At 37.3% G+C, this 25,407-nt stretch overlaps 1 protein-coding gene across 2 annotated transcripts in view; it reads right to left on the bottom strand.

The window, feature by feature from the left end:
- MED13L (mediator complex subunit 13L) overlaps window positions 1-25,407 on the bottom strand; it is a 304,666-nt gene that overhangs the window by 107,536 nt on the left and 171,723 nt on the right. For both annotated transcript variants that reach the window (XM_030335708.1, XM_030335707.1), the window contains exon 4: window positions 24,940-25,023. In XM_030335708.1, coding sequence (XP_030191568.1) covers window positions 24,940-25,023 — 84 coding nt within the window. The remainder of the gene's footprint in view (window positions 1-24,939; window positions 25,024-25,407) is intronic.

The following is a 25,407-nucleotide window of genomic DNA, read 5'->3' as shown; positions in this document are numbered from 1 at the left end:
TCAGGATAAACCACACAATGCCAGCCAGGCACAGGAGCATGAGACACTCTACAGGGTCCAAAGGTGGTTGGGGGCCACAATGTTAATTAAGATGACACACAAAATACTTAAGTACTTCTAGGTTAAACTTATTACAGTACAGAAATCTCTAAAGATACAAATTAATACTACTGCTTTAGGAATTTAAAATGAGATCACTCTCCCAGCACTGAGAGCCTTAACACTGTTAAATCAATCTTACAAATAAGTAGCAGTTAATATTATGGCCCTATCAACATTTAGCACTCAGTTTCAAAGCAGAGGTTCTAATTCTTAAGAGAAAGTACTCAAACATACTTTAAAGTTTATTTATTTAAGGAGTCTCTACACCCAACATGGGGCTTGCACTCAGGACCCTGAGCTAAAGTTGTTCTCCCAAATGAGCCAGTCAGGTATTCCTCAAGTGTACTTGAACATAAAGATTCAGAAGAAAATTAAGTATTATTTTATGTTTACTTAAAAAAAAAAAAAAAAAGGATGGGGGCGCCTGGGTGGCTCAGTTGGTTAAGCGGCTGACTTCAGTCAGGTCATGATCTCGCACTCCATGAGCTACAGCCCACATCGGGGGTCCGGTGCAGACAGCTCAGAGCCTGGAGGCTGCTTCGGATTCTGTGTCTCCCGCTCTCTCTGCCCCTCCCCCACTCTTGTTCTCTCTCTCTCTCTCTCTCTCTCCCTCTCTCTCTCCCTCTCTCTCTCTCAAAAATAAACCTTTTAAAAAAAAGGACAGTATTATTTTTTCTGATTGATGGTATAATACATGTTTATTATAGAAAACTGAAAACTATAGGATTACAGAAAAAAAAGTCACCAGTAATTCACTAATACCTTTACTTTTCACTACAGTTTGAAACATTTCATTTTCAGATGCAGACAGCTTCTTTCCTTCAATGCTAAAAACATGAACCAAAGTAATTATTGTCAAGATGCATCAAGAAAGACATGTTCTTTAAATAGGTGAGAAATATTAATTCCACTTACGATTGTTTTAAATAATGAATGCTTTTTCCACTTCTTATGCTTAATGTAAACTAAGTTCAGTCAACAGAAATGACAGGCTGAATTCAACAAAATTTTTTTTTAAAACAAAAAGCAAATTTTACTAAAATGAGACTCATACGTTTAGAAATGGATCACTAATTAATAACAAATGTTGGAACTAAAATTCATTCTCTTCCACAGTACACATAACACCCAATCATTCAACTGGTATCACTCAAGCATAATGTGTTGCAGCTTGGTTCCACATAGGCTAACAAATTGGAACAGAAAAGTAACTTGTTTCTCTAGGTACCATTGTCCTGTGAAAATGAACTTTCAGGCAAAATCAGTAGTATTTACTTAGAAAAATACCCGTTTGAGAGGCATTTATTCTTTCAGCATATTTACATCAACAGCTGACCTCAAAATCTTAAGTCCTGTATCAGCCAATAAAAGGCAAGGAAAATAATGATAAAAAGTAGTCATGTAGGGGCAGCTGGGTGGCTCAGTTAAGCATTCAATTCTAGATTTCGGCTCAGGTTGTGATCTCATGGTTCATGTGGGGTTAGGCCCTGCATCGGGCTCTGTGCTAACAGCAAAACCTGCTTGGGATTCTCTCTCTCCCTCACTCTCTGACCCTCCTCCATTCTCATCCTCATCCTCCTCCCCCCCCCCCCGTTCCTCCCTCTCTCTCTCACACACTCTCTCAAAATAAATAAATAAACATTAAAAAACAAAACAAAACAGTCATGTAAACTGCCCCCTTGCCTTCTTCCCTCACCCTGACAGTCTCATGGAATCTTTCAGGGTTTTCTACAATAAAACCTAAAGTGTTACTTGATGATTTTATTTTACTCTAATTTACAGGGCAGGTGAGATGTTTTAAGCACTTCATATGTTCTAGACTAGCAACAATACTTAATGGTTAAAATTATGCTTTCAACTTCTTTTCAGTTGTTTTGAATCTGTTAATCAAATCAGTGGGCTCAAACAAATCAGATCAGTGAAAGCACTCTGATACTGAGGTGATTCAATATTCACATCAGTTTTGGGAATGACTCCTCACATGTCAGGAAATGTAACTCGCAAACAAGCTTTCGGCTTCCACACCTTATTTGATTTCATGTTCATCAAGCTAGCACTGGTTTTTTATTATATGCTCAAATGGACTTCTAAGCAAGTTGCTGATATGCTCTTCGAAGAATAACTAGCCTTGTTATTCTGCAGATACTCCTGTTAATGATCCTTTATGTTCATTTTTCACCACAGTATTTAAACACAGGGAATATTTTCATCCTATTTCCTGAGGAGTGTTGAAATAAAGCCAAGAATTCTCTAGACGAATTTTATAACATTTCACAGGCCACACAAATTTTCACAAATCTCTATGTACCTGTGGCTGATGAACATACTGCACCGTGCGTCAAGGTGCTGGGTGTGTAAGTTCCTGCCTCCAGGCCAGAAAACATTATTTTACGTGAGCCACACTCTATCTCCCTCACACTACACCAGCACCTCCACTCAAATCCCAGCCAACTTCTTACCCCAAACTTCATACTCCCATTTCTAGCCATTCCCTCACTGATATGAGAGGCACTGCCTTATAAACGAGCTCACTCAAGTATGTGGAACAGAGCTGCGATCTGTTCTGAAATGTGTGGGATTCGCTTGGTATTCACAATGGATGTTGCCTAACCAATCCCGGTTCCATTTTGGAACTTTCCGTATTTGTAAAATTTCCCTTTCACTGGAACAAGCAACTGGAGGAACAGGATTCACAGAACATTGGGGGGGGGGGGGGGGCAGGCAGCCGAGTGCACCAAACCCCTCAGGGCACCAGCGGACCGGGGCCTGCTGGGAAATGACTGAGGACCAGCCACTGAACAAAACTGCTTCTGAGGGTAAGGAAAACAGCTGGCTTCCCCGAGGACACAATGACTCAAATCATGGACATTTATTGTGAAAAGTCTGTAAAGCTGATCTGGTCCCAGCCCTTCAATTACTTAACAAACTGTGGTAAAGAATTAATTTAAGTTATTTCAGTCCAAATATTCAAGTTTCTGTTATGTGCTGGGTCTTAGTTCCTGGATTAGATTTTATAAAGAGGCTCCTTTAATACACACATGAAACATGCCTGTTTATGACACACAGCTCACTTCTGAGCCTATAAAAGGAACTCAAAGACAGTATGGATTAGTAGGAAGAACAGAAACCCTGAAAGCACTCAGTGGAATTAAATACTGTGGAGCTCTATGCAAGTCACTAACCACTCATTTAAAAAGCTAAGAGACTAAAGAATCTACTCCTGAAATCATTGTTGCACTATATGCTAACTAATTTGGATGGAAATTAAAAAAAAAAAAAAAAAAAAAAAGCTAAGGGACTAACAACTATCCTACCTCACAGGGACCTCTAACTCTAGTAACAGAACAAATCGGATCCCTTTGTTAAAAATTGGCACTAGGTAATTTTAAAGTTGTTACCTGGAAACTAAGAAATTGGATTAAAATGGAAAGTATTTAATTTTCCTTAATTTTACGGTAGATTAAAGAAAAATTACTAATGCATGGACATAATATTAGAATCTTTTGAGTAAAATTTCTGACACAACACATAAGAAACATTCATGGTGAGTATCTCTTGTGAGTGGAACAAGAGGGAACAAAAGAAGTAAAGAGGAGATTTTCGTTGCCTTTGAAACTGCATAATTTTTTCACGGGCATGCTTTTATAATTTTTTAAAATGCCGATTTTTAAAAAGCTTGCAGGCACTTAAATCATAGAAGACAACGTATGTAGCTGAAAGTATAATGAACTAGAAAAGGAGAGGAAAATGTTCTGGTCTGGCTCTGTCCAGCTCTGTGACCTTGGGAAGTATATTTGAGTTGCAAGGTCCTAGCTTTCCTAGGAAAACAAGAATGAGATGGCTCACTGTGTCACCATCCAGTTGGACTCAATTTTATATTAACTGCTCTTAGATTACTCTTCTCTCATTCAGCCACTCGCTGCATCCATCAAACACTGAAAAGAACAGCAGGAACTAAACAAAAGAGAGTGCAAATTCATTTCCCTATAATGAAAATAATTAACAGCCAAAAAAAAATCTATCAAGAGTTCAGAAATGTTTAGCCTGCTGCAGAAAAGGGGATAAAAGATTAACTTGATGAAAACCCAAAATCTATTACTAACAAAGGTAAATAAATATATATTCAGACCGTGACCTCGTTTATTAGAACGCTTTCCAAATGTGTGTCAGTAATTAAAAAAATTATTCTCAATCACATAAATTACAACTCTGCTGGGGTCAGGATATTGTCTTCTGTTTCCTAATTGATTGATGGATCACACTTTCTGTCTCTAAATACTAATTCAATTATTGATCTCCCTGATGATGGATCTGAATGCATGAAATTATTCTTTGTAGTCTAACAGTCATCCTCTATCAGAGGAAAATAATTTTTCTTCCTAGCTTTATGTGACCAATAACAGGGTCATGTGGTTCTCAAAGCAGCTCGCTCATAATTTATTATTAAAATGTAACACTCTGTTGTAGTTTTCTCCCATTTCACATCTCTTGAATAAAATACATGGTTAAATATTAAAACTGGTAGCCTTCTTAAGCATTTAAGACATGCCCAGTTTTTGAGCTTTATCTTATACCTCACCCCAATGAATAAAATGAAAGAAAGAGGGGAAAATAACATTTTTTCCCTCCATAATTCCCAGTTTGGCTAAATGCCACAAATAAACTGGAGCTGTTTTGCGTAACAAAGCACACAACAGTCACTGAATATTTAGGCAAACCTTCGAGAGGGAGGCAGACTACTCGCACTGCTCTGTACCCCTGTTCTCTACTCATCTGGCCCAAAGATTTGAACTGATTTCAGATACCTGACTACACTGAAGATTTCCAGCCCAACAGCTCTAGAGGAAGACGCGGGTCACGTGACCACCGCCAGGGAGCCCTTGACAGGGCACTGTCCAGCTTAGCCCCTAACTTAGCCCCTTAGGGCAAGTGCCTGATCACCACCAATTAATTGAGAGACTGAGCAAGGACGGGAACCTCTTTCTTCCTTCTCAATATGCATTTAAATACCCTACTTGGGGCTTCATTGTGCAAGCACATTTCACAAAAGAAAAGCATAATCAGGAGCCTCCTTCAAAGCCTGGAACACTGCACTCTTCTCTTTGTGTCTGGCCTTCACAGTTTCCCATTGTTGTAGTTACTTTCTAGCCCGGGTGCTCAAAAGTGAATCATCCTTTAAAATATATTATTATTTTATTGTTCTTTCACACTTAATCAAGCCTCTACATTTTATCTTTCTCTTATTTTTTCATTTTCAGGAGGAAGACAGTACTTATTACTTATTTGCTAAGATTAAGGGCAAGAGCCTTGGAAGCCGATTTACCTAGCTCTGTCCTTAGTGGCAGTGTCACCTTGGGCAAGTTACTTATCTCTCTGGATCTCCATTCTTAACTACCTGGACCATCTATACTCCCACCTCTACTCTCACAGGGCAGCTGTGAAGAAAAAGACACAAAGTACCTAAGGAGCCCTATGCATAAAGGTCCTGCCCTGCTACTGGAAGATGTGCTCTTAGTTCTAGCACTTTCTAACAATCTGTTACCAGCATTCTAGAGGTCTCCATTTTCTCATCTGTAAAACCAAAGAAAATAACACAAAATTCCAGGTATGTTATGAAGACTGGAAGTAATTAATGTAAAACATTTGGCACAGTATCTTAACAAATGTTATTCCTAACTTATAAATATAAGCTTCCTTTCCTTCCAGCTTGAAGTTGTGCTACTGAACATCTCCAATGTGACTGCTTTTTATTTATTCTACCATTTCCATTTGACTTTCAGTACAAATCCAAACCTATGTACTGTGGGCTTGTGCCCTCCCTGTAAGTTTGAAGATGCCAACTGATTAAACCCAAATAAGGGAGGCTATACCGCCAACAGTGAGCACAATGAAGATTTTCGGGTTAACGTTATAATCGGGTTTAGGTGCCTCTCAATAGCAATAACGTGATAGACACTCTACCTTCAAAAAAATTAACATGAGACATAGGCGCCTGCACACTGCAAATGCTAAAATCCTTGGCAGGAGACGAAATAAGACAGTACCAAAGGCACTAACCAAAAACAGTTGCAGGCTAGGGTAATAAAATCTGCAGGAGCAAGGAGTCAAGAGCAACAGGGACAAGTTATATGAACGGCCACTATTTAGTGGTAAGTGTGAACAGGGCCTTCAAAAGACAGCTTGATTTTCGGAGTTGGTTTTCTTTAAGCTTTCGAAAATCTTTAACTCTCAAGACAATACTTATCAGTGGCTTTGGAATTTTGCAATTCTTAACTTCTAGTGGCAACTACCGTAATTTTTAAATTGTTACCAGAACAATGTTATGCTTCTCCCCTCATGAACAATCACAATTACTATAAGCTTCATTTCTTTAAAACGTTACCATAGTTCTAAAATTGCAGTATTGATGCTACATGCTTTGGATTCCCAAAGATCACACTCTTTGCCACATTCATTCACCAAAATATCTGGACAAAACCCTCAATCCAGGGGCACCTGGGTGGCTCAGGTGGAGGACTGTCCGACTTCGGCTCAGGTCATGATCTTGCAGTTTCTGAGTCTGAGACCCGCGTCGGGCTCGCCGCTATCAGCAAGGAGCCTGCTTCGGATCCTCTGTCCCCTTCTCTTTCTGCCTCTGCCCTGCTTGTGCGCTCGCTCGCTCGCTCTCTCTCTCTCTCTCTCTCTCAAAAATAAATAAAACATTAAAAAAAAAAAAGCCCTCCATCCATCACTGTGGCAAGGGCAGAATACCACCTGCGAGCAACCTTTACTGGTCGCAGCTCCCCACCACAAGTGAACATCTGGACAGTCTTCAGGTGACTCTTAGCACAAGCACAGGACATCAGTCACATACAGATCTTACAAACCACCTCGGTGTCTTTTACACACCTTGGGCCCACGCAAGGAGAAGTGGACATAAAAAATTTCATAAAACTCTGTGATCACGTGAGGGGTCCTCCTATTAGAGGTTCATTCTTCCCATCTTCTATCACTGCTAAGCACACCCTCTCCTCTCTACTCAACCAAACCTTTCCTTGAGACACCCTCATGCTATGTCTGCTGTTGCCTTTTCCTCTCCATGACTCTACCAAGACATCCAAACTTCCCACCTGTCAAAACCCATTTAACTTCATGAACGTTTCCTCTTCACTAGAGGAAAGGATCAGCATCTCCCAATTCTCACCTTTACTGCCTAGTTCACAACCCGAGACCATAACTGTATACAGTGACTTATCCTTACTCCTTCAAGTGTTGTCTTGCTTCCCTGATAATACTACGTTAGCAGAATTTTGTCACGTTATTATATATGTAATTTTTTTAGTATTTATACTGGCAGAGGGGAAGAGGGGGGAGAGGGAGGGGGAGGGGGGGGAGCACACAAGCAGGAGAGGGGCAGAGAGAGAGGGAGGGAGAAAATCCCAAGCAGGCTCCGCACTGTCAGCACAGAGCTGATGCGGGGCTTGAATTCACAAAACATGAGGTCATGACCTGAACCAAAATCAAGGGTCAGATGCTTAACTGACTGAGCCACCCAGGAGCCCCTGTCAAGTTACCTTATTCATGTCCACCAAATGCCAAAGGAAGACTTTTTTTTTTTTTTTTAAACTACTAACAGAAAGCTACTCATAGAGTGTAAGTAACAAAGAAAACAAATTAGTATTTCTGATTAGTTATTCTGAAATAACGAATAGTAAATCTGACTGAACAAATACTGAGAGTGAATATAAAGCATATTTTTGCTTTTTAAACAGTTAATAGTCCTATATGCATATACTTGAACTGATCATCAACATATCATTACGATCTAAAATAAAGCAACGGAACAATGGGTAGAGTAAGTGTACTGTCTGGCATACTAGCTGTAGAGAAAAGGGAAATACATACATACACACTTGTGTAGCTCTGCATAAACTAATCTCTGGAAAGATCAAAAGACATTGGCAATAGGATTTAATTAACAGAAGGAGAGAAACTGGCTGACTGGGGTAGTGTGAGTGGGAAGAGACTTACTTTGTTACCTACATCTTTTTGTGCTGTTTAAATTTTATATATGTATTTATCACTCCAAATAATAAGTTAAATAGGATAAAGAATTCCTTGAACACTTTGTGTGTTGAAAACATATTCAGATATGTACACCGTAGTGAATTAACACAAGAATTAAAATGCTCTGTGTGCATATGATTTATTATACTAAAGACTCATACCACTTCTTGGGTAAATAGGGAGAGTCTAAATGCTAGCCCCTATACAAGTTTGTAGTTACATGAATTTTTATCTTAAAAGTTTACTTTTAAACAATAGTCACTTAGCATTATATGTGTAACCATTAACCTTATTAGTGAAGATAGCACGAAGAACTGAGAGAAATAGCAGCTATAAAAAGAGAAGCGCCTGGATTTGAATCCTCCACTTTCTAGATGTGTAGCTCTCAGCTAATCACTTAACCTATCTGGACAGCAAGGTTAGGCCCAAAACCAATTCCATCCTCTCACTTTTTTTATTTTCAGCGAGAGTGAGTGTGTGTGAGCAGGGGAGGGGCAGAGATAGATAGAGGGAGACAGAGGATCTGAAGCAGGCTCCGAGCTGTCAGCACAGAGCCCGACATGGGGCTCCAACCCACAAACCATGAGATCATGACCTGAGCTGAAGTCGAACGCTTAACCGACTGAGACACCCAGGTGCCCCCTGTCACCTGTTTTTTGTAAATAAAGTTTTATTGGAACAATCTATGCCCATTTCCTTACACACTATATATGTGGCTGCTTTCACAGGATAATGTCAGACTTGACTGGTTTTGACAGAGACCGTGTGCCCTGCAAAGCTGGAGATGTTTACTATCTGGCCCTTCTCAGAAAAAGTCTACCTGTCTCTGCCTAAGAGTAAAATAAGAACAAACCACATCTACATTGAAGCTCCACTCCGAGCAGGCAGCAAGTCAAAACTATTTCCAGAAGAGCATAAAGACATTATTTATTTTTTTCACACTTATGTTCTCCAAGCACAATATGGAGTTTTCCAGAGGCTACAGGATGTCACAAGAGACTACATGCAGAAGCAGACACGAGAATACATCTATTTACCCTTAAGCCAGACACAAAAGAGATTCACAAAAACAGTACCATTCTTCTGACCAAATATTTTTTCTTTTTAGAAAATTGTCATTTTGGTTAAAAAGGGGTTATTTATGTTAACATACAACAAATTTATTGTTTTTATAAGTCATAAATACTTTACCTTCTCTCAGTTTTACTTCTCTAGAATAAACATTGGTAAGTATTACCCATATAAATAAAATCTCTGTTGGGTGCTCAATGTTTATAGGGGTTTTGAGACTAAAAAGTTCGAGAATCTGCTATACTATAGCCCTAATGCATCACAGCGGCAAGATTAACTGGCCTACCAGAACAGTCTATGCACTGGGCAGGGTTTGGATAAACACAAAGTAGAGAGTCTACCCGGATAATCAATGATACCACCACCAGCCGGCAGGCAGTTTAAGGAGAGAAATTTGACAATTCTAATTAGAAGCTCCCCAGGGTACTTAAGAAATTTCATTCAAAACTTGGACATAAGGCCAAGGGAAAACAGCCTGTCCTTTCAACATCGTACACAAGAAATGACCATCAAAGGATTACCTAGTGCTGTGGTGCCCCAACTGTGTAGAAAGCACACCAGAATACTAGCAAACTCACAAGGGTGTGGCAAGATATTTTTAAATTGGCAGGGAGGAAACAAAGCAACATCTGTCAGAGCCTATGCAAACTACCAGATCAAGGTGGTCCACAGTTTCAACAGCAGACTGTACTGCATTCCTTACAATAAAGTCAGATCTTAGTGAAAGTGGTTTTTCAGTGGTGACTGCAATATACAGTAAAATCAGTAGTGGTGTCCAATCCGATTGCAAGATTTGAAGTTATTCAGTGTCCAAAAGGCATACACATCCTATTAATAAGCAGTTGTGGTTATTTAAGGATAAACTTTCTTCTTTTCACTTATGTGCATTATTTGGTCCGAAAGGTACTAAGTTGTAGTTACAGAAATACTTATTAATTTTCTATAAAAACCTAGCTACTCAAATGCTCTTTGAACTGGTTTAACATCTTATGTGTTCCTTCACTAACATGTTGATTAAAATGTTTGGCATTTGTTCATTTTATATTTGCATTAGAGTCCCAATTTTACCTTTTTGTAAATTTTATTCTAGTATGCTGAAGTTGTCTTTTTCCAGCATCTCTAGAAATAGCTCTATTTTTAAAAAGCTAAATTTTAAAGGCTTTAATAACTAGTCATCAAGTACTATGGAAGGATGTTTCTATAGGAATACGTAAAGTATCAAAAAAGCCTCTATACGTAGACTCTCATATTCAAATAAAGGTCATACCTATGTGTTCAAATACAATTAAACTGTCTTAAAATCCGATGTGGTTTTCTGCATCTCCCAATTTTTAATAAATACATTTAATCCTTTTGAAATCAGTAAAATATACAAGAGGGTTTTTTTTTTTAATGTTTGGGATGATTTATGAGCACATTCTTCAAAAAGGCAGTATTAATGAAAGTTTAAAAAGTGAATGAGTAAGATGGAATTAAGTTCCCTCCAAGGAAACATTTTAGTATTATTCATTAAATAGAGGGCTAAGGACAAAAGAACAGATGACCACAATTGTATTATTAGTAACTTTTAGTGCCAGACTACGCCAGTAAAGTAAAAATACAGATAACAATTTATTTTACCCTCAACCTCCCACTTATTTTTTTCTATTATTTTTCACTCCATGTCAAATGTTTTTATCTAGATCCCTGTTTTCACTTCAAGCTACAGAAGTGATCAATGTGTTTAAGAAGGAAAAAATAGGGAACACTCCCTCCCGTCCCCCGCCCGCCTTTTTGGAACCTTTATGAGGAAAGGTAGGAAAAAAAGCAAAGTAAAAAGCAAATGCATCAATAGATGTGTTGAAAGATGCCAAATGAGAAGATCCAAATGAGAAGAAGCTTCTGGAAGTATTGGTGGTTTGTAAGGAGCTTCCTTCTTTCCTCACAATAATTGTGACTGCTGGATCCATTTCTCTCTGTGTCGCTTTTCATCTCTGCTACCTCCTTCTTCTCCCCAAAGTTATCTCATCTTAATACTGAAGACAACTGATTTAACTACTCCCATTTATATGTAAAATACCAAAAATAAACTACCATGCTTATAGTCAAGCTTAACAGTCAAAGGACTACCTGTGCACCTGAGACCAAAATCAAACCTATGAAAATACTGGATGGAAAGGGGGTGAATTTTAAGGAAGTTCAATCATGCACTTTTAATCCATGTTTTATTTAAAATATCAACTTTACTGTTTGTAAACAATGTCACATGATGTGAAAGAGGAAAAATAAAATAATACACAATGCTATTCCTGAATCAGAATCATTTAATTTTGAAAAATTGATCAGTTTCATATATAATACAATAAATAGCATATGAAGTGCCATGATAAGCTAGGAAGAAATTTGCAGAACAGGCTTTAATGATTTCTTTGTCTAGTTATTCATTCCACTACTTACACTATTTCTCATTCAATCCTCAAAACAACCTGTATTAAGAAGATATCATTGTTATTACCTTTATTCTTACTCTTCTCAGAGTTTAGAAACAAAACACAGATAATGAGTGGACCATTCTGACTGTGTACATTAAGAGCACGATTAGAATGGGAGTAATAATAAAGGCCTAAATTTCTGTCATTTATTTCCAAAGGAGCAGTGTACTGGGTGATAGATTCAGTTCCATCAGTTACACTTGTAATAACGTGTATGTGCATTACTTTCTTAAAACAATCACATGCCCAAAAAATTCTAATTCCTGAGCTCAAGATTTACAATTCTTCACACGTACACTGCAGGTAAGAACAACAGGCCCCTGCTCGTCCGCCTCACGCTATCTACTGTTACCCCAGCCTCAGCTCCAACTTGATGTCTCCATAACTTTGGCTGGTTCTGAAAATCTCTGACTTGTTCAAAGGAGTTACTGCATTCACCCTTAAAGAGGTAAGCTACACAAGGTACCCACAACCCAACTGAAGGCTTCTTCATCGTGTACTTGGAAGAATCAAAAGACCTTTCAATTTTGGAAAGTTTAGTTTACAGAAAATCAAAGCACAAATACACAATTCTCTGTAATACAACATCTACAGAACATGCCCTGTACTGCACTTCATACACTGAGCAGCAAAGGTACCAGCAGTATCCTCCAATGGAAGAATCCTCTGGTTTGAAATGTACTCAACAAGTATTTTATTGAGTTATCTCTAGGTACTTTTAGCACCATGTGTTTCTAAGGAATGGGGAAAAGAGGAGGCCTCGCGACTATTACAGAAATGTGCTTTAGTAACTTATCTTCCTGAACACACAAAACGTGCTTAAAATGATCAAGGAATAACGTAAGATAGTACGTATTCAATTAAACGTATGATTATCATCAGGGTTCCAAGCCAGTATTTTAAGTTTTTAAGAGCCTGGGTAAACAGAGGGCTGAGGAGTTAAAGTGGAAAAATAAAAGCACATAATCCCAATTTTTCTGTTTTCACATAGTGGATGTTTAAGGGATACCACAATATCTTACTCTTTCTGTAAGGAACTCCAATTGAGGGTAACGTTTCTTTTCATTAATGAAATTAATGCCTAGAAAGGTTACTTATTCAAGGATACAACAAATCGTCAGCAAAAGAAAGTTGTATTTATTTCAGAGATTTGAACCATAATCTGATATAAAGCTTAAATTCTGGATTATAAAATTATAAATAAGAAATAAAGGATGGGGGCATCTGGGTGGCTCAGTTGGCTGAGCATCCGACTTCGGCTCAGGTCATGATCTTGCGGTTCATGGGTTCGAGACCCACGTCGGGCTCTGTGCTGACAGTTCAGAGCCTGGATGGAGCCTGTTTCGGATTCTGTCTCCCTTTCTCTCTGCCCCTCCCCTACTCATGCTTTGTGTGTCTGTCTCTCTCTCTCAAAAAGAAATAAAACAAACAAAAGAAACAAAGGATGGGAGGTGGCAGGCTACGTTAAAATTGATGGAGTGCTTTTAAGGCCACTGAAACAAAGCTTAAAATTCTGCTAATATTACAATTTTCTCTCAGTGAAACTTACTTTCTACAGTCTTTTTTCTTTTCTTTTCTTTTTTTTTTTTTAATCTCAGTGACAGAAAACTTTAACCAACTGTCTTCAATTATACATAGTAATGTGTTTCTTTGCTTTCTTACATGCTAGGTACCAGGTAACACTCTATAAATTATACTGGTCAATTTCAGTAGTACGTAAAAATACTTCAAATGTTGCCCACAATGTTCCTTCTAGGCTCTTCTGTGTACAACCAATTAGAAAGGTCTCCGCCTTTCTATGAGGCATGTTAAAATCTCAAGATGTGTTAAAGCTGCTTCTACTAATAAAAACTGCAATTCATAAAGCACCAATGGAGGACAATATCCAACAGAGTAACACAGACTTTTCACGAGGAAATACCTGAACTGAAACAACCATCACGAACAGCTCAAATGTTCAAACTTGAAATTTGAGCAAACTATTCAATAATAAATAATACTGAGGAAAAACTCACATAAAACCAATTATTATAAGAACATTTATAAAAACACAATATTTTAAACAATCATCTCTTAAGAATGGTAAAGAAAATCTTTTTGCTTTAATGACATAACTCAACATTTTGTTTTATGTTACATGACTTTTAAGACCTCATTTTCCACTTTGATCCTCGGACAAAATAAACAGATTTACAACAAAAGAAGTATGTTCCATTCAGTTCAACCAAACCTGTAATACTCTTTGTACTAGAAATTGTAATAGATGTGGAGTAGAATAAAAGGGGGAAAACGATGAACAGTAGACACCAAAATAAGTATGATTCTGTTCTAAAAAGTCAAGGATGGAATGATGCGGGAATGGGAAAAAAAAATGCAGACTAAATTCTCATCTTCCTTAGAACAAATTCAAGACAGGAATAAAGTTTTTAAAATAAACGACAAAAATAAATAAGAAGTAAAACCATACTCTTGATAAATTTACAGGTAAAATGCCAAGGGGGGCGGGGGGGAACAGCTAGGAAAGTTGCCTCAGGGGAGCAGCTCAAAGAAGAAAGATCAAAGGTAATGTTGAGATGCCAGGAGAGCCCGAAAGGTTGGGGGGAAAAAAGAACCTGCACAAAGAGAAAAGGAGTTTAGACAATGGTAGAGATTGTGAAAGGCAACACTGGCTGGACAGAAAGGCTTCTACTGGAGAGCAGGGATGCCAGACAAAGTGTGAGTAACATCCAAAATACAGCTGACACCACATGGTGCTCTTATGGGGGAGAGCACTTCACCCACCAAGAGCAGTCTTAACAGAAGTGATGGGAACCAGGAGAAAGTCAGAAGACTGTGACAGACCAAACATCACGACAGGAAGGAGGCTCCACAGGATGTCAGTTGGCCCTGCATCTCAGCACCCAGAGCTTTCCAAACTCTTTAGTCTTAAATATTAAGCTATAATACTTCAACGTTACACAACTTTTTTTTTTAAATGTTTATTCATTTTTGAGAGAAAGAGTGTGAGCGGGGGAGGAACAGAGAGAGAGGGAGACACAGAATCTGAAGCGGGCTTCAGGATCTGAGCTGTCAGCACAGAGCCCGTCGTGGGGCTCAAACCGACCACGAGATCATGACCTGAGCCGAAGTCAGAGGCTCAACCAACTGAGCCACCCAGGCACCCCTAGCCTTACACAACTATTAATAAAACCCTAAATGAAGTCTATATCATCACATTCGACTGATGGGTTCTTAGATACACATTTAATACTTTCTAAGAACCACACTTAATAAAAGCTTTGTTTTTATAATATTCTTGAACACTCCAAATATACCAGAGGTAAGCCAAAGGGCTACAAAATACATTATATACTCTCCATTTTTTCCCTTTGATTCCTTCATATAAAAGACTGGCAAGAGAACTACAATGCAAATAAGTATATTTCAAAACTCATACCAGAATGAAGATGATTTCAATCAGATCTTAAAATATGCAGTAAAAAAAGTTCTTTAAAAACAGAAAATAGCTCCTATCAATATTTTAGGGATAGAATCAATATACAATATGCCATTTCTTATAGAGCATATGGCCATTATATAAAAAGATTTATAGTAGGAATACTTAATTCACTTAATGCAAATCACCTATATCAAAAATATTTGGGTGGCTCATCCAATGAAGCTTCTGACTTGGGCTCAGGTCATTATCTTGCAGTTTGTAAGTTAGAGCCTGGCATCGGGCTCCATACTGACAATGCAGAGCCTGCTTGGAATTTTCTCTCTCTCTCTCTCTCTCTCTCTCTCTCTCTCTCTCTCTCTCTCTCTCTCACACACACACACACACACACACACACACACACACACACTGTCTCTGCCCCTCCCCCACTTGCATTCTCTTTCAAAATAAACTTAAAAAAATTTTCTTAAATAAAAAATATTTGGATAGCAATCTTCTGCTAGTACAAGAAACTACCAGAAACATAAAAACTTGTGATTATCCTTAGTTTTTTTCTAAGTAATTACTCCCACCCCTTCCACCATGAGTGGCGGCCAACCACCATTACAGCAGCAGCCACAAGTCAGGTTCTTGACAGCCACTTCATGTTACTTTACTCAGCCCTAAACCATCTTAAGCACAATCTCCATTCTACCGAAACAAAACAAACAAAACTGGGGTGGGTGGGTGGGTGCACGCTCGCAAACCTAGGCCCAGTCACTTTAAGGAGAGTGAAATTTGTTTATATAATCTTCATTAACATTTTTAGTTACATTTCATTGAACTGATGAAGGGAAAATGTTAGGAAGAAAATTACATTAAATCAATCAAAAGCAACATTTGCAAGCAGTATTCTTAACCTTCTTTGAAGAAGTGAACATTCTTGCCTAAAAGTGGAGAGACGTCCGTAATCCAACTTTAATCTGTGATGCTTTTTCCCCTTGCTGCCAACATATTGCACATATGGCATCGTCACAACATTTTACTGAGAACCCTCAGCTCACCTTTCAAAGAAAAGACACATTTGGACTTTCTTTAATCTGGTAATTTCCTGGTCCTTTCCTCCTCTTACTTTCCTGTCTCATCTCATCCTACCTCATTCCCTAAAGGAAATTAACAAGGACAGTTTAGGAACATTTCTGTAAAGTTTTTTTTTTTTTAAGTTTATTTATTTATTTTGAGAGAGAGAGAGAGAGAGAGAGAGAAAGTGTGAATGTGAAGACGGAGAAGGGCAGAGAGAGAGAGGGAGAGAATCCCAAGCAGGCTCCACGCTATCAGTGCAGAGCCCAAAGTCGGGCTCCATCTCATCAACTGTGGGATCATGACCTGAGCCAAAATCAAGAGTTGGATGCTTAACTGACTGAGCCACCCGGGCACCCCATTTCTGTCAAGTTTTAAAACTGATTTTGGACAAGGCTTCAACATAAATGTCAACTCAGAAAAGAAATAATAAAGACCTTTCATGCCTTTACATTTTTAAGAAGATGTTCAGTGTTTATAAATTTGAGGGAAGAGACTACAAACATTAATACTTTTAAAACAGTATAAAACACAAAGCCATTAATTAATAAATTGGGAACAATTTACAACACACAAACATTGGAATCACTGAGAAAATAGGTGACATTTCATTAGTCAGTTAAGTAACATATTAAAATCAACGTCTCCCACAAAGTGATTTAGCACCAGATGCTAAGCCATCCAATTTTAACAGACAGACAATGCAAACCTAAGTCAAGCACAAATAAGAGCCGGGTGACAAAAGATGGTGAAGTTTTATATCTTAAATACTTATTAGGTTCCACTCTGGGCAGTAACAAAGCTCCTCCCAAACCAACACATCTTCTCCATCCAAAAACTAACAACCAGAATTATGAAGAAAATATTAAAATCTGCTAAAAATAAATGTTACTAGATAAAAAAAGCTACTAAATGGAGCTAAGAACTTAGAGAGGGGGCAAGAGTCTACACTTGAAAAGAAGGAATGGTAGCAAGTGACTTTCCCCTTTCTTCAAAAAAAAAAGTTTTTTTTTTTTTTTACCTGCGGGCAGACTGAACCACATGGAGTGGCTAACACGGTCTACAACAAACTCCACTTCCAGTCTTACTGGCTTGAAGAACCAGAGGACTGAGTTCAAAGAGACCCGAGCAGCTAGAAAATGAGAAAGGAAATCCTGGGAAGAAGACAGAGTCAAAACTCTGACCGAGTATCTGGTGGACCCCCTGAATTAGGTGCACAGGTCAGACTTTGCCTAGCTAAGACCAGAACAGTGGCTTCCCAATTGGGGCAATTAGGCCTCTTGGGAGACAGCTGGCCATTTACCTGGTGGCATCTTCCTCTGGAGGAGGAAGGCACTATTGGCATTGTACAGGTAGAGGCAAGGGATGCTGCTGGGCGTCCTACCAGGCACCGAACAGTATCCACAACAATCGTCCAGCCCAGAATGTCAGCAATGCAGAAGTGAGAAACCCTACACTAAAAGAAGTAAAAAGATTTCAACTGCTACCCACCAAAGGTGAGACGAGAGATTGGAGTCTGAGTTGAGCTAAAGTTTACTGTTTTAAAACAAAACAGTAAACAAAATGAACATTCTTTAGAGAAAGAAAACAGAATCCAGAATCTCTACATTACTTACAATGCCCAAAATATAATTCAAAATTATTCAAGAGATGAAGAAACAGCAAAATCTAACCCATAATGAATAGATAAAACCAATGGAGATAATCTGGATATTTTATTTAGTACCAAAGATTTTAAAGCAATTACTGTAATTATGCTTACGGACATAAAGGGAAATGTACTCACAGTGAATTTAAAATATAGGAAATCTCAGCTGAAAAATGGAAATAAAACAGAGCCGAATGAAATTGCAGGACTGAAAATTACCATACCAAAAATAAAATATACATTAGTCAATTATTTTTACTCTTAGGGCTTCTTTCAGAATCTGTCTTGTGCCCATGATGCAACGATTTTCACTAAATCTTGACTATAATTATATTAAAAACTAAATGGAGGTAAAAAGCATGAGACCTAAATAATTTGACATTAGAAAAACCAATGGTTATTATACCTTTTAGAATAATATACGTAGCAGAGATATATGGTGGACTGTAACAAGAAATTATAAATAATCATTGGGATGCTCATATTTTTGAGCCATTCTATAGAACTAATTTATACTTGGTGTGGCTGAAATTTTCCAACTTAAAATTAAGAAACATCCCCCCACGTCCTTCATAGACAGCCTAAAAGTCCCATTTCATAAATAAAAACATATATAGATGTGTACATTTTTAAAAACAGTAATATAATAAAACAAGAGCAGCCATTTCCCTTAGACGTGTCTGTTTTTAACTTGCCATAAAAATTTCCCACATGCTATCAATACGCTATGAGAAATTAATTATGAGTGGAAATGACCTCCCAGGCACATACATTTTACATTTTTTCTAAACTCTAAGAAACTTCAGCAAAAGTAACCTAGGGTATTTTACAAAGCAGGAGACACATAAGCATTCAACTTAAAAGTAGCCTATTTCCAAAATAATCACTTTAATCTCGGGGAATTAGCTATTTGATGTACCACAATATACTTCCATAATGCTTAGATTCACTGAAGCTGACATGAAGAAACTTAATATAAACATCCTAAACGAAACCAGAGATATGAGTACATTAAACATACATCCTTCATGCTACCAAAAGGGTAATCATTTGAACCTCCATTCATTTATGTCCTGACCCCTCAGTTGACTTTCTTTCCAACAAAGTAAGTGGCATTTAGCTAGGACATCTTAAGCAAAGGCAAAAGAGGTGGTCAGCTATATGATAAAACAAAAAAAAAACTCAAATTAACTCCCACTTGGTACTGAAAATTTCTTCTCCCCTCTTCCTAATCTGATTTTGAACATCATTACTGAAGCTAACAAAAACCCTCCCTCCAAAACACATCCTTTAAAACTTGCAGACACACTGAAAGAGTAATATCAAATCCCTTGGGTTGGTAAATAAAGGAGTCACTGAAACCAAGCACATCCAGGAAAGGAAGAAGGAAAGATACATACATATACACAGGTACATACACACATATACATGCACATATACACACAGGGAAAGAAAGAAGGAAAGACAGATATGTAGCTAGATAGGCAGGCAACGTAAACAAACTGACTGATCTGGGGCATGCCTAGATTCTACAGTTTTCCTAAAATCAGAGAATCTGAAAACTGAAAGACATTTTGGAAAAAAAACAATGCTGAAAATAAGTCCTGCAAGGACAAATAATTAATGGAAGATCATCCATATTTCTGGATGGCCTAGTAAACAAAGAGAGCTTTGTTTCCAGCTTAGTTTCAATCCACTGGCAGGAATTAAAAAGGGAATTATAGCAATGATATTATTCCAACCTCTCTAGTACATTAAAAAACAAGGTACATATAAAATCTTCTTTCTTGAAAGTACATATTGAAACTTCTTTTTTAAACTATGACAAGTACTGATGTTGAAAATGTAAGTTTTTTACTGTATTCTTTTTAGAACACCAATAAAACAAATAAAAAATTAAAAGTCGTGGTAACTCTGGTTTGGTTATGAAGGAAAACGGAAAGAGAGGGAAAAAAAGTGAAAGAGCTACCTAGACAGTATATAGTTAACTATCGTCACCTCTGGTTGAACTGGTCTTTCAATTTCACATTCCTCTGTGCATAATGCTTGTGAACAAAACCGAGTGCAGTGGTACATGAGACACTTGTTAAAACCACAGACAGTACAACGCAGTTTTATCACAGGCCCTCTTTAAATGCTTCTCTCTTCCCTTCCTAGGTACAGGAGTTTTTCCTTTGCAATGACATGTAACAAATGTAACAAGAACCCTACATTCGGGGTCTTCATTTCAACCCCCATTTATACCTCAAGCTACTGCAACCTCAAATCCCCCCCACCGCTGAAAGCCAAATCTAATAGTCCTCTTAGAATGTATTTTACATGGCCTGTGTGGCAGACACAGCTGATTGATTCATCATGAAACTTTAAAACTCCATGGTTTTGGTGACACCAACCATCCTGGCTCCCACTTCTTTTATCTTTCTTAGTCTCCATACATACATTCTTCCTTCTCTAGCCACCCACGAATGCCTACACTCAAGACTCTAACCACATCCCTCTTCTCACCTTGCATACAATTCTCAAATACATTCAAATGACAAAATACACAGTATCTTCTGCTATATCCCCCATCAGATAAAACCAACAGAAAATGACTACATATTTTATGGCTCAAAAAAAGGCTGCCAAACTATTATACATGTTTAGATAAGTCCAAACTGTTTCATTAATATGCTTTTACGGGTTTCCCGTCAGACAGCCCTATTATCAAGACACGTGGCAAAAGGCACCACCTAAAGTTATGAGAAAAATCGAAAAAAATTATCACCAATGATCATATTTTTCCGGACACTAGGAAGAGATTCCCTTTATCTTTCACATTGTAAGCACTGTTCACACGTCTGTTTATCCTCTACATGAGGGATTCCTTTCCCTGCCTTTTCGTCTGTTTGTCTCTAGACGGAAACATCACAAGGAAAGTACAGGAAAGAGGAGGTCTGGAAGAGCCAGGAGAAGTGAAAAGAGGGCAGGGGAGGGGGTGATGTTGAGGAAAGAGGGGGCAGGGAAGTTTTAAAGTGCTAAAACATATTCTCCTGCATCAAAGTATTTCACCTTATTATACAAAATCTATTTTTTTGCTATTAAAATCAAAAGGTAAGGGCATTTCTTGAAAAATAGGTGAGTGGTATAAGAACATTAAAAAAAAAAAAAAAGAAAGAAAGAATCTCTGGCTTAAAAGTAGAAAAAAAAATCCAGACAAAACAACACAAAAGCAGTCAAAATAAGATACTTCCCAATGTGTGAGTGCCCACACATGCATATCTGCTAACGGCACATACAAAAGTAATCAGAATATTTAAAAGTATTTGAGGCTTGTTGGAGTATCGTTCAAGGTAGGCTTGCCCATGAGGAAGAGACAGCTGATTAATTCAGAAAATGCACTAGCAAATATGTTTCTGTAAACTACTATATACCTGATATCAGAAAGAAATTCAAGGTCCAAACGGTTACTGGGAGCGATCAATTATTTTGCTAAAACTAGCATTCAAAAAATAAAGTGTATAAACTTCAAATTCTGTAGTAATCAAATGTAGGCTGAAACTGAATAGAATCTCCATGAACAACTTCTAAATTATTTGAAAGGAATACATTTTTCACTGGTTTTTTTTTTTTTTAATTTTTTTTTTCAACGTTTATTTATTTTTGGGACAGAGAGAGACAGAGCATGAACGGGGGAGGGGCAGAGAGAGAGGGAGACACAGAATCGGAAACAGGCTCCAGGCTCTGAGCCATCAGCCCAGAGCCTGACGCGGGGCTCGAACTCACGGACCGCGAGATCGTGACCTGGCTGAAGTCGGACGCTTAACCAACTGCGCCACCCAGGCGCCCCTTCACTGGTTTGTTTTTAAGCATATCCTGGAAGGAAAAGTTTTTTCAAGTTCAACATATTTCAGGAACCCAGAAATTTGTTATGTTTGATGTTATTTGCCACAACTCTTTAGGACAAAGCCAAAGTTTTCTTTCTTACTTATTATATTCCTAAGGCTATGAGTAACAAAAGATGTGCCACCACAAAGAAAAAAATAATGTGAATAAATTTCTTTTACCTTCTTGGACCTGCCTGTTTAAATACATACATACATATATATATATATATATATATATATATATATATATATATATATATTATATAATTTTTCTAGGTTTATCCTATCATCTCATAGCAAACATTAAGAACTCTTTTAGAGTCCACCAGGCAAATGATTTAGTTTTGCTATCACTACAGAAAATAATCATAGCTCAAGAAATCATATGCTGTTAATTGAACAGGTGAAATCTATTCATCAATAGATTCATTTGTCTTCACTATTAAAATCGTTTCAGCTATGTAAAATATGCAGTGTTAAATCATCTTTTAATCTCTTGAAAAAAAGTATGCTGTAATTACTTAACTTTATACTTAAAATGTCATTCTTTAAAATATATTTCTCTCATGTGTATCTCTTAGCATCAAATAAGAGCTTTCCCAAAAATATCAATTTGTGCATAAAACTTGTTTAGCACCGGGCAGCAAATTTTCCTCTCATCGGTCACTAAACTGAAAATGTGTGCACACCCACACAAAATTAAGCCTAAAAATTTTCATTTATTTTTGCTTTTTCTCAACTACAAACCAGTCACATCAATGATCTCATTTAGTCTTTACAATAACCCTGTAAGGTAGTAACTAAACTATTATCACCAACTCTGTTACAGCAAAACACAAAGTTCGGTTCAGAAAAACTAAACAACTTCTCTAAAAGCAAAGAACTTTTGAAGAGAGGCATGGGACGTGATCCCAAATCTATTAAATCCAAATGCCCTCATCCACAGACAGCATCAGTTTGTCCATCCAAAATGACCTGAACACTAAGATCCTGTTTCAGCATCAAACAAGAGGCTCTATTTTCCATTCAGAGAATAAAAGTGGAAAAGTCATTATACCTAACAAAGTTCTATTACAGCAAATGCCAACTTTTAAAACAACGTTTGGTTTAAAATTTTTCCAATTGTTAACACCTCCTAAAATAGTTTTTCAAAATCATTAACATTTCTATACTACAATAAAATGAAGTTTGAAGTTCTACCTTCAACCATGAGTATGAAATCTAAAACTAATAAAATAATTCAATTACATTGCTCAGAAATCGATAGCCTGCCGGGTACACAAAAATCAAATATCTAAATATATTACAAGTATTATTCACATCTGGTTTGCTAAAGTCAGGAAGACTTCTGGGATGTAAATGAAGTGCAAAGACATACAGATGTTATGTAAAATAGACTGGTAACTATATTCGACTTCAAACATTAGTGTTTGTTATTGAAGTACTAATTACTGCTCTTTCAATCCTTATTTTATTTCCGCACTTCCCCTTCATCCCCCAATTCCTATGAAATCATCATACAAACACCTATAGCTACTGATGAAAAATTTTAGGACTGGCTCTGTCCGAGACCGCACACTGAGCGTGGAGAGGCACATAGGAATGAATGGTAAAGATCATCGTGCCAAAGCAACTCATCACTCATCAACAGAAAAACCAAACCTTTAACCCATCCTCTGTAAACTTAAGTAAACACTGAGATTAAATATGTCCATGGAGCAAATGCTTTAGTTAGAGCAAATCAATATAAATAAAGGAAAAGAATTCCTCACTGTCAAAGAATCTGTAAACAAAACCGAAATTTTACATACCCATACATACTGACATCATTCTAAATGTAGAATTATCCTTTTCAGGCAAACTTTGATATACATAATACCTACTTTCTAGTTAAATATATATATTTTTAAATCCTAAAGGATTTGAAATGTACTAAAAAAGGGAAAACATTTTTTAAAAATCCATGGTGATTTGACCAAAAAAAAAAAAAAAAAAAAATTACATGCCAGTCCCCAATTTATCTGATTTGAAAAAAGAAATCCTAATTCTCATAAATTAAGTTTGGTTAATGAGATCCACAACCACGTCATCAAAGCTTTAAGACATACAGGTTGGAGAGGAAGCTGCTAGTGCGAATTAAGTCACAGGGAGGAACAACGAAGTTAAGAAGGTAAAGGTTCCAGAACAGGCAAGAGCTGCCAGCCAAACTTGTGGCAACCACCTAAAAAAGAGCTAACCTTACAGCTTAACATCTAAGGTTTCAATAGCTCTTATCCGCAGCCAGGAGCTGGAACCCTTAGCTCCGGGCAACTTCATGGACAGTAAAATAGAATTGGGATTGTGTGCCCTGCTCTTCCGATAGGAAACAATCACCCATCAGCTTATGATTCTAATTCATCAACTTATGATTCCAATTAAGTCTGTGCTATGTCCAGAGATAAATGAAGTAAATATTTGCCTTTCAAGGTTTTAGTTTTTGATCCTGGTTTGATTGATATAAAAGTCCACGCTTGTTTGGCATTCAATAAATGATAGTCAAAAGTTTAGGACTGGTTCGAAAAGTGATTCACAGTCCTGGTTTAAGATTTTCAAGGATGTATTCACAGACATTTAAGGGGCATCAATCAATTCTATAAAAATTATCACCATTTGAATTCAGCTCACTGTTTTTAAAGTTATGCATATAACACTTTAAATAAGAAAGACAGGGGTGCCTGGGTGGCTCAGTCGCTTGAGCATCTGACTTTGGCTCAGGTCATGATCTCAAGGTTCAAGAGTTCAAGCCCCGCACTGGGCTCTGTGCTGACAGCTCAGAGCCTGGAGCGTGCTTCGGATTCTGTGTCTCCCTCTCTCTGCCCCTAACCCACTCACATTCTGTCTCTGTCTCTCTCAAAAATAAACAAACATTTAAAAAAATTTAAGTAAGAAAGATAAAAAAGGATAATGAAAATAACAAAACAGAATATTTTAATTCCACATAGTGTGGTAAGAAGGGGCTTAGATATAGGTTATTGATTATCTTTCTAGTCCCATATTCCACAAAAATTTAATAATACACTATTCAATAAAATGTGTAATACACCAATTAACAAAATTTTATGTAATAAAATCTATTGTAGTACATCTAAACAAAGACTGTTAGAAAATAAATAAATAAGCTGCTTCCCCATCCATCTCTTGCCAAAACATAGCTACGGTCAAGCAAAAGAAATGAAAAACCTAAAGGTTCATAAGACTCACCTTTTGTTGACTGGTTTTTCATCCTTTTCATACGGTCGGACAAACCACTTCCCAATCCTAACGAAGTTCTTATCCATTAGGCACCTGCGATAATCACACCAAGAATTATATTTAGAGTCTCAATAACAAATTAGCAAGTCACTGAATCAAATAATCGCAGATGAGATATACTATGGCAAATAAAAACATCACCAATTAAACTGTCAAAATGTTTTCTTATCACTTAAAATTTTTATATTATAGAGATGCTGAAAGAACTTTCTGACTTTGAGCATAAATTTTTATTATGAATTATTCTTGCACATGTAAAAAATTATGCAAAATTAATTGGCTGAGGTATTCCTGAAACGTCTTAAACTTGTGAATCACTTCAAATCCAAACACACTTTTGCATTATTTCAATTCTTGTGTCATCAAGAATGTTGGGAATACAGGCAGCACTCCTTACGAGTACCTCAGAGGTATTCT

This window comes from Lynx canadensis, chromosome D3, assembly GCF_007474595.2.
Source record: "Lynx canadensis isolate LIC74 chromosome D3, mLynCan4.pri.v2, whole genome shotgun sequence".
Taxonomy (NCBI): domain Eukaryota; kingdom Metazoa; phylum Chordata; class Mammalia; order Carnivora; family Felidae; genus Lynx; species Lynx canadensis.
Note: the sequence above shows the minus strand (reverse complement) of the source record. Positions and strands in the feature narration are given on the sequence as shown.